This window comes from Embiotoca jacksoni, unplaced genomic scaffold (assembly GCF_022577435.1).
Source record: "Embiotoca jacksoni isolate LCO1_2020_lvr unplaced genomic scaffold, fEmbJac1.0.p SCAF_77, whole genome shotgun sequence".
NCBI lineage: Eukaryota > Metazoa > Chordata > Actinopteri > Embiotocidae > Embiotoca > Embiotoca jacksoni.
In genome coordinates, this window is record NW_027185433.1 from 1,107,605 (window position 1) to 1,118,345 (window position 10,741).

The window sequence follows — 10,741 nt, forward strand, 5'->3', positions numbered from 1 at the left end:
GAGTTAGAAGAGAGGGAGGAGCTTTGACAGGAAGTACTCGGACGCTGTACTGAAGGAAAAGTAAGAAACATTCACTCATTCATTCATTTTCCTCTTTTTTTTAACAGATTAGTTTCATTCATGACCAAATTAATTAGTTAATTATCATTCATTCGTTCATGTTCATTTTCCTTTATTCATACATTCATTACTTTATTAACCGTTCATTCATTCATCCTTTTTATTTAAGTGATTAATTCATCCATTCATCTTCTATTTATTTATTTATGACTTGATTTGTTCCTTCATTTCTCTTCATTGTTCATGTGGTCGCTTCCTTCATCTGTCTGTTCATTCATTCATCCTTTTATTGATTCATTAATTTGTCCATTCAATAATTCGTTCATTCATTCATCCTTTTATTGATTCATTAATTTGTCCATTAGATAATTCATCCATTCATTCATCCTTTTATTGATTCATTAATTTGTCCATTAGATAATTCATTCATTCATTCATCCTTTTATTGATTCATTAATTTGTCCATTAGATAATTCATTCATTCATTCATCCTTTTATTGATTCATTAATTTGTCCATTAGATAATTCATCCATTCATTCATCCTTTTATTGATTCATTAATTTGTCCATTCAATAATTCGTTCATTCATTCATCCTTTTATTGATTCATTAATTTGTCCATTAGATAATTCGTTCATTCATTCATCCTTTTATTGATTCATTAATTTGTCCATTAGATAATTCATTCATTCATTCATCCTTTTATTGATTCATTAATTTGTCCATTAGATAACTCATCCATTCATTCATCCTTTTATTGATTCATTAATTTGTCCATTAGATAATTCATTCATTCATTCATCCTTTTATTGATTCATTAATTTGTCCATTAGATAATTCATTCATTCATTCATCCTTTTATTGATTCATTAATTTGTCCATTAGATAATTCATTCATTCATTCATCCGTTCACTCGTGTTCACGAACAGAAAGAATCAGACTGAGACGAGTTAGTTGTTTATTGAAACTTTCCACTGAATAAAGACAGCGGGTGAGCGGGGGTGGGAGGAGGGAGGAGGGAGGGGCGTCTCCATAGCAACAAGTCACACACATCATCATTATCATCACTGTCAACACCGTCACCATGGTTACTGATGCTGAGTAACAATATCGTCACACTGGAAGTCACATTACAGAGGCCGAGAAGAGAGTCACAAAGAACGATGAGAAGAAGGACGGAGGAAGAGGAGGAGGAAGAGGAGGAGGAAGAGGAGGAGATTAAAAAAAAAAAAAAGGGAATTATAAGGAAAGAAAGAGGAAGAGGAGGAAAAAGAAGAAAACGGGTTCAGGATCGAGAGAAATTGAGACGAACAATAAAACAAAAACAGAAGAAGATGAAGAGAGATAGAAGAAGTATGGACAGGTAAGGTCACACTCTCTCTCTTCTCTCTCTCTCACACACACCTGCACAGGAAACAGGAAGTAGAATCACACTGATCATCACTGACTGAACAACACGAGCAGAAAACACGTCACCATGCGGAGGAAGATACTGACGCTAGAAACAGCTTCACTTTCCGAAAAACAACCCAAGAAGAGGAAGCGGAAGAAGAGGAAGGGGGAGGAGCTTCACGTGAGGGAGGAGCTACATCGTACCGCTGTCAAGAACATCGGTACAATTGTTAATATGGTAAAAAATAAAACTAATTTCGTGATAATGGAAATATTCCAACTTGTTTACGTAATGACATCATATTTACGTTAGCGTAACGGAATCACTTGCGTAACTTAACGCACGGCAACAAAAAGCGCGAGTTAGAAAGCAGGTTAGTTCCAAAAAGAGTCGTAACTTCAGGAAGTGGTTTAATCACAAGAGATGGGAAGTTCAAACCTTTACGTTATTTCTACCGAATATTTAAAGAAAACAAAATGTTGCGTTAATGCTAACATGTAAAACTATAACACTTGTTTTGTTGCCGTTATCGGGTCTTTAAATTAACGATAAAATATTTCCGTATTTCATCATATCGCACACCCGTACGTTACGTTTTTTTTCTTTCAGTCCCAGAACTTTCCAGAAAGACTTTTGATTGGCTGAGAGCCGAATATGTGATTGTGAAGTAAAACAAATTTAAAAACAGCAACGTTTTGAACTTGCTCTCGGTGACAGAAACGTCCATCTGAAGATTGTAAACAAAAACTCAAGACTTTTAATGTGAAGGGGCAACGCAGGAAGTTTTCTTCATTTTTCAAGGAAGCATATGGAGGTTGCTCAGGCATCCATTTTGTTCCTCCTCGGCGTTAGCTTTATGCGTGTTATCGCAACTTTCAGTTGAAACGTGGTCAATTAATTTTACGTTAGCTAACGCTAGCTAACCACAGTAACTGCAGGAGATTAGCTTAAACTTAAAGTCAACAGAATAAACAAGCATCGTTTGATGTTGTCTACGTGCAATATATCGAGCTAACGTATGCTATTCTATTTTAATTTCTCTTAGAGTTCGTTAAGCAGCACAGTTCCTCATGCATGTTGTTTTTCTTTGTGATTCAGTGTCATTATTCATTGTTTTTTTTGTTGTTTAATAATGCAAATATCAGTCGACACAGTCAGTGAGCCATTTAGCGTTATCTGCTAATATCATTATTATGAACACGAAATGAAATGTAGCCGCGGCAACCGCAGAAGATTTAACTGTTTAATTGGGTTTTATTTCGGGAACTTTCATCGCAGCTCAGCCGGCTAACAGTCGTGAAGCGAACATTAATTCAGCTTTTACGACACGGTTTATTTTAAATGAACAAAAATGTGAACACGTCACGTATCATAAGTTCTAGTGCGAAGTGACGGCTCGTCTTTTTGTTATATTTTTACATTTCTGTGAATTAGGGTTTTTAGGCGTTTTATTACTTTTTCCTTTTCATTTACGTCGTACACGATAAAACGCATTTGCTAACATGATGGACTCTCACTTTTGATTGAATTGAAACTTTTCTGCGTGTGTCGTATTTTTCGATGGAATTACGGTCACATGTTTATAAGTGTGAGTCTCGTAATAATTTATTCAGACGGACGTTTTTTTCTGCAGCAGGAATGTATCAGACGGCAGAACGAAGCCTCCGCTGAGCCCGTTAATTTACAAAAAACAAAAAAACGGTGCAAACTGTAAATGACCGGGAGCCATTTTGGATCCAGTTTCCACCTGGCTCTGTTGACGTGGGAGGCGGGGCATATAACCGGGGGGCGGGGCATATAACAGGGGGGGGGGCATATAACAGGGGGTGCGGGGGTTATTATTAGGTTCAATAGGATACGGGAATAATTAATTCAGTCTATAATATATATATCTGTTCAGGGTGATATCTTTACAACACAAACATACATTCTCTCCACAGATTATGTGCTTTAATATGAAGAACTCTGACCAACGTCTTCGTGACGCTTCAGAGGTTTTTCGATCCGTCGCTGTTTTCCTTCATGCTTTTTTTTGGTGGTTTGTGCGAATTTTTATATTTTGATTTGTATATTTATAACTCTCCTTATTTTTTAATCATTTACACATCGATTCTTTATAGCGAACATCTAAAACCCTTCCCTCTTTCCCTCCCTCCCCCCCGTGCCCGTTAATTTCACATACAGACACACAGGAGTGTTGTATTGTGGGCAGGTTGCAGGCGACCCACTGCTGGTTCACTCCGACGCTTCCCTGTGAAGGAAAAGACAAAACAATATAAACGCCGAGTATGATTTATGGTAAAATTCTCTAATAAAACCTGTTGGTCATATTATTAACGTTTAAATCGAAGACTTAGATAAATAACATTTGTTTTTTTAAGTTTAAAATAAAACTATAGGAAATACGAGTGATTCACGTGGACATCAGAAGAATTTTAAAGGCATTTAAAGAACATTTTCGACGCCTCAGGGACTCACCCACTTCCTGTCAGCTCACATCTGATTGGAGAAGGAGGTGGGCGCCGCCTGCTGGCCGCTCTCTGCATCCTGGAGGAGAAAACGGAAACATTCAGGTACTCCAGGAGGGTCCTATTTTTTTAATTATCAATTCATCTGCCGATTGTTTTCTCGATCGATGGATTTTATTCGTTTTGTCTGTAAAATGTCAGAAAATAGTAAAAAAAAAAAAAAAAAAAGTTAGATTTTAGACACCACCTGAACTGCGTCGCCATGGCAACAGGGTTTTCCCAATGCACCATGTGGTTCTGTGCTGCAATGGATAGTGTGTTGGACTTCTAGTTGATAGTTGAACACCAAAAGAAGTGATTCAAAGGTTGTGGGTTCGAGTCCCACCGGAGTTGATCTTTATTTGTTATGATCTTTGAATTGATGCAAATTGTCTTGGAGAAGTAAAGAATCTGTAGTGGAAATCATCGCGTGAGCTCAGGAACAGTTGGATGTTTCTCTGCTCCAGTTTCAGGTCCACGGTGACATCACAAATGTTCACATTACCAGCGGTCACGATAATGTGTGGAACTCAGGTACAATCTGAATACTTCCTCATGAAGGTTTCCTCGGTCTCTAAACATTTTGACTGCACCTCGTAAAATAAATGTGAGATTTCCTTGGTGCCATCTCGGGGCGTTGCTGGAGTTCCCAAAGGTAGACTGGTGTCTTTTGAACTCTTTAGACACAGTTCCCTCTGTGTTTCCAGCCTTTGTGCTAAGCTAGATGAAACACGTCCTGGTTCCTGGTTGGGATCTGTTTTATAAGTTAATAAAATTCCCAGATTTGCAAAGCTAAGAGTCTAAAAACAACATTTAAATATGTATATAGAGAACTTAAAGAAATGTAATCATGTTTTAACCTAAATTTAACCAGCCAATCACAGCCCTCCTGCTAAGCTCCTCCCCTCAGATTTCATGGTTTGTCAGTTCACCTGGTTGTATCCTTGCTGGTTGTAGTCGGGTTGGTAGCCTCCCTGGTTGCTGGCGTACGGATCCTGTTCATACGCGTCTGGGGCAACAGGTTTGTCCTGAGGAGGCGGAGCCCGCATGAAGGGAGCGATGATGCCCGTCTCCTTAAAGACGAACCAGAGGTTTCCCACCCACAGGATCAGGTTAATGAAACCGAACGCCTGCGAGAGGAGGCAACGAAGGTTAATATTTGACAAACATCTTTTTGTCATCTTAAAAAAAGAAGCCAAAGTTCTCAAATGATACAGAAGTGCTTTAAAGTGTAATACCACTGAGGGCCACTAGGGGCTAGCTCAAAAAAAAAAAAAAAAAAAAAACTCCAGTAGACTCCCATTGAAAAAGCATCAACTTCTCTCCTGAAATACAAAATCTATAAATGTATTCCACAAGTCATTATGGTGTCATTAGCCTCGAACACAGGCAGGTTTTTAAGGGGGGGGCGGGGCTGTTTGATTGACAGGCCTGTGGTGCAGTCAGGTTTTCGACTTGAAAAACAATGTCAACCTCGGGAAGTCAGATGGTTTTTTTTGTGAGCTACATGAGATAGCCATTTTTAACGTTATCTGCTGAAAACGACGCATAATGTACAAATAATTGTCCAACTCCTCCCCAACTCACCCAAATATGGTCACGTCTGCCCACCCCCTCTTCCCCAGTGTCCGTAAACGTCCCCTTACGATGACGGTACCTCGGCCTCGGGTGAGAGTCTTACCACGGAGGTGTTGAGTCCGGACATGACCGGGTCGTGGACTTCGCGGCAGTTTTTCTCTTCGACGTTGCAGGCGGAGATCATCGTGATCACTCTGTCCGGGTCGGTCGCCGTCTTCACGTCGGACAGACCTTTGGCCCAGGCCGCCGAACTCACCAGCCACATGAAGGCGAACACGGCCGTCACTCCCAGGTCCTGGAAAAAACACACACGGTGTGAGGTGCGCCGCAATGGCGTCAGGGGGATGGGGGCGGGGGGGCGGGAGGGAGGGGTGGGGGGGGGGCAGCCCAGACTTACGATCAGCGGGCCCTTGTTGTTCTCCTTGTACTTTTCGAACAAGAAGACGTAGACGCCGAGAGCCGCGGTGGAGTAGAGGAAGGCGAAGACGCCGATGGTGACGAAGAATTCGGACGAGGAGGAGTAGTCGCCGACCAGGAAGAGGCGCTCCTTGTCTTCGCCCTTACAGGTGGGGGCGTCGAAGTACACCTGGTGGAGTCTGACGGAGGGAAGAGTTCAAAGGTCGGGGTCAAGTGACGGCGAGAGAGGAAAAGCTCGGGAGGATTTCCCGGTGGAAGAGGTCGGTTTGGACGTTCTGACCTGAACGGATACTCGAACTCCACCTCCAGATTCAAGTCGCTGTCGTTCGGGTTCTGACAGTGCACCGACATCCGGAACATCCCGGAGTAACTGCCGCAGGTGGAGAAGGCAAAGATGGCGAAGAACTCGGAGGAAAAAAGGAGCAACGAAAAATCGTAAGTAACAACTTCGGATATTACTGAAAGGATAATCCCGGTTAATGTGTTTGTCGTGGCCTCGATGGGGTCGTGCTGATGTCGGCAAAATTGAAACTGCTGCCTGTAAAAAATGAGGTTTGTCGGAAAGCGTTTTCCGCACTGATAGATTATTTTTTTTTTAGTACGACTCCTCGTTTCCCTGAATCTGTACAACGCAGCAGACACATTAATGGAAACACAGCAGATCGAAACAAAGCGCAATGATCCTTTAACATGGAAACACCTGATGGCGACTTTAAGCCCTGGAATCTTTTCCCGGGGCAAACGGGAGCGGATCAAAATGAGGCTTTCGATTTGACGCGAATCCAATCAACTTCAAAGAAATCTCTGAATTTGGACCACAGTGTTTGGTTTTATCGGGTCTCTTGCAGGACATTAGAAATAGTTGGATCTTCAAGCACTTAAAAATGTTTTAATTTTGATTTATTTTGTCACTTGGAAAAAGGAAGTGCTCTACGACTACGGTAGGTTGTATTGTTTATTAGGTTGAGGATCCTCTGACATCATTCAGACCGAGTACAGTTGACCTTTGACCCGTACAACACAGCGTCCTCAGTAAAAAGCCTCCAGCTTTCGATGAACCGCGGCCTTAAAATAGTTTAAATTCGATCTTTTTTTGGGTGCAGTTCTGTTGAAGCGGAGGTGTCGGCTCCTGCAGGACGATGACTCATCATCGCGTCTATCTTCAGAAGTAAACCCACAACCCCTCTGCTGTGCAACGTATCCCAGCGGTCGCTGGCAGTATTAAACGAAAAACAAAATATCCCCAGTTTTTTTTTCCAGAAGTCTGTAAAACGGTTGAATTTCTTTCTATCACGATGGTTTCATCATTATTGGATCACAACGGTTGTGATGTCACAACTCCAGCTGTGAGTTCAGATTGTCCCGGAGACGTTGTCCTGACTTCCTAAAATGTCCACAAATGTCCATCCCTCTCTGATGTGTCCCCACTTTCACCAAATGTTCCCATTCTGCTAATATGTCCTCACGAGGTCTTAAAAAAAACAACCTGCTTTGGTTCCCACAAGGATGGATAAACAAGTAGTCACACACATTGGCAAGTACGTATTGAACAGTCTGACTGCGACCATCTGCTCACCGTGTTTGTGTGTGTGCGTTTTAATACCACACAGCTGAAGTTGTGACATCACTTCCTGTCTAACCTCTGCTAGGACAGAGACTAAAGGTTGGACGGTCTAAAATTAGGATTTACTCCGAAGGAGGTATTTTAATGGTCTGTTGTTCGGTTGAAGTCGTGAATCACGGTTGTGTGTGAGTTACTCAGCGTTGTTGTACAGATAGAAAATGGGTTGCGTGTCGCGGTTTCCGTGTTGTTTGCGGTTGTTTGCGGTGAAGGTGTCGGTGTGATGAACTCACCCATTCTAGGACCTTAATGAAGCCCAGAGGAACCTTCATCACCCGGAACTGGCCCACGGCCACCAGCTGCAGACAGACACACACAAAACAGTCCTTTATTTTCCCGCCAAAAAGCCCCGATGAACCGCGGCGGACGCACCGGCGACCTGCCGTTCAGGTGCGGGTTCAACCGGGCGTCGGAGGCGACAACGTTAGTGCAGCTCAAGTGAACGTAAACACACCGAGTCGGCCTCGGCGCCGAGCGGGCACGCGATCACGTTTCTCGGTAACAACATGTCGTCATAGCAACGTTAAATTTAGGTATTTTACAGACATTTTTAAAAATGTTTTAGGAAATCGATTCGGGTTATTAAAACCACAGTTTAGGGATCGTCCTCGAAGAAAAACAACGGCGTCGGTCGTTTCAGCAAACGACACGAAAAAACCCCACGTATGCTCATGTTCTGGTGACCTCTAGTGGTCGGAGGGATCATGACCGCAGCAGAGGAGGTCGGGGCGGATAGAGGGGTCGAACAGACAGAAGGACAGAGACAGACGGACACACGGACACAGACAGACAGACAGAAGGACAGAGACAGACAGGCAGACAGACAGACAGAAGGACAGCGAGACAGACGGACACACGGACACAGACAGACAGACAGAAGGACAGAGAGACAGACAGGCAGACAGACAGACAGAAGGACAGTGAGACAGACAGGCAGACAGACAGACAGAAGGACAGTGAGACAGACAGGCAGGCAGACAGACAGCATCACATCCTGTGTTCAAACAAACAGATCAATATTGGACTCAAATTTCCGTCTGTTTCTCTCCGTCGACGTCGTGTTCAGGTTTCACGAGTTTGTTTCCGTCGGTGAAACCAGAGTCCATAAAAAAATGATCAATAAACAAATCGGAGGACTGTAAATGTGCTGATGATGAAATATTAAACACGTTTTAACATTTTAGGCTTTTTTTCTTTTTTCTTTTATTTTGAAAACAAACCATCAGACACATTTGAGCTCGTTCTACCGCAGCACTGCACTTCACCGTTTTAATGAGGCTTCGACTAACGATTCATTTCTGATCAATCAATAAGTTCATCAATCAAAGAGGAAGATGAGTGAAGGCCACGCCCCCAAAAAAAAAGGTTTGATAAGAGACACTGGATTATTTTTACAAGCTTGTGCTTAAAAAACAATAAACAAATAAATAATTCTCCAAAATTGTGCTGATGACTCTTCTGACCCCCCCCCCCCCCCCCCAGCCGCACATGCAGCTGATCAATCAATCAGCTGATCAATCAATCAGCTGATCAATCAAACAAACTTCAGCTTTTTTGTTTGTTGAACATTTAAACAGATGTGATTGTTTCTCTGTTGGTCTCCATCTTATAGCTGCTGAAGAGGAGGAAGAGGAGGTAGAGGAGGAGGAGGAGGAGGAGGAGGTGCAGCTGAACCCGGGTGAACCTGCTTTAAACCGGGTTAAATAACACGGATCAGTTGGGCTGGAAATCATCGAGAGCCCGTCGGACCGGTTGTTCCCGCAGCATCCCTCCTCCTCCTCCTCCCTCCTCCTCCTCCTCCTCATCCTCCTCCGGCTGCCATTTTACAACCACATACACACTCAGTAGGATTTCATTTCCTCACCCGCGAATACGAGGTTGTTGAAATATTAATTTCTGGCTTTTACGGTGTTGTTGTTTTTTTTAAATTATTATTATTTCGGTCCTCCTGCAGCGCGGGAAGAAATAAAACCCTGAAAAAAAGGAAAAAAAACCCACAACATCCCGCAGTCCCCCCCCACCCCCCCATCCCTCCATCCCCCACAAACACACGCACACTGATCTTGAAGAATCAATCAGCTGCGTCTCTGAAATATCGATCCCGAACATCCTCACACACACACACACACACACACACACACACACACACACACAGATGCTTTTACACCCAGAGAGACAAACACAACCCCCCCCTCCCTCCCCCCGCCCCGAAACGCCACACGAACACACCCCAAAAAACCGGAACCACAAGATCATAAACGGAGATAAACTTGAACCGAACCGGTGAAATTAAAATAAAAATAAAAACCGGATGATGGGTTGAAGTGTTTGGTACCTTGTTTACGACGTCCATCCTGCCGCCTGTCGAGAGGAGAGAGAGGAGATGGAGGGAGGGAGGGAGCAGGAGTTGGGGTGTAGGGGGAAGGGGGAGGGGGGAGGGGGGCGCTCACGTCATCTTTTTATTTTGTATTTAATTTATTCTGAAGCTTCGGCGGCTTTTTAAAACAAACAGGAGACGAGGCGACGATCAACAAAATAAATAAGTAGAAATAAACAAAATAAAAAATTAATTCGTGAGATTAAAACTGAACTATGGAAGGGGGGGGAGGCGGGGGGCGGGTTCTGCTTCATCATGGTAGTAGGAGGTTGTGACGCGGGATGATGATGATGAAGATGATGAAGATGGTTTCACGTGACGTTCAAATCAGATCTGTAAACAAGTCTCTGGATTTCAAATGAATTCATTAAAAGGAGATTTAAATTTGAAGCGAGAGAACTTTTATGAAACATGAATATAAAACAACTGAAGATGATGGACATCCCTTCGTGATTGGTTGAAATCCAAATCCATAAATATAAGATTTCTTCTCCTTTTGAATGTATAAAACGAGGATTAACTTTGAAGGACAAACAAATGAAACATCTTGTGAACATAATAATCATAACCAAATATTAATATACATAAATTGTTGTTTATTAATCCGTTAAATGAAAGAGGAAAACGTGTTGGTTATAAATTAAAACAAGGAAATATTACATTTTGCAATAAATTATACTTTTATTAGAGCTCTTACATTATTTTCAGTTGTGTTGACTTGGTTTTAAATATTTAGTCCACCGACAATGAGGGAAGGTAAATATTAGGTACACATCACATCACACCT

The 10,741-nt window shown here is 42.4% G+C and overlaps 1 protein-coding gene across 1 annotated transcript; it reads right to left on the reverse strand.

Moving 5' to 3' along the window:
- Positions 1-1,006: 1,006 nt before the first annotated feature.
- On the reverse strand, positions 1,007-10,002 carry LOC138215509 (synaptophysin-like). Its single transcript, XM_069177708.1, has 8 exons — positions 9,913-10,002; positions 7,811-7,876; positions 6,237-6,361; positions 5,937-6,135; positions 5,643-5,834; positions 4,894-5,091; positions 3,933-4,001; positions 1,007-3,705 (listed from the first exon to the last, which is right to left on the reverse strand). The coding sequence occupies exons 1-7, from the start codon at positions 9,928-9,930 to the stop codon at positions 3,948-3,950; spliced, it is 852 nt and encodes a 283-aa protein (XP_069033809.1). The 5' UTR covers positions 9,931-10,002; the 3' UTR covers positions 1,007-3,705; positions 3,933-3,947.
- Between the last annotated feature and the right edge of the window lie 739 nt (positions 10,003-10,741).

Coding starts and splice junctions, on each gene's coding strand:
- LOC138215509 (XM_069177708.1), bottom strand. Junction 6,136..6,236: donor GAGTTCGAGTATCCGTTCAG/GTCAGAACGTCC, acceptor TCCCTCCGTCAG/ACTCCACCAGGTGTACTTCG. Junction 4,002..4,893: donor ACCAGCAAGGATACAACCAG/GTGAACTGACAA, acceptor TTTCTCCTCCAG/GATGCAGAGAGCGGCCAGCA.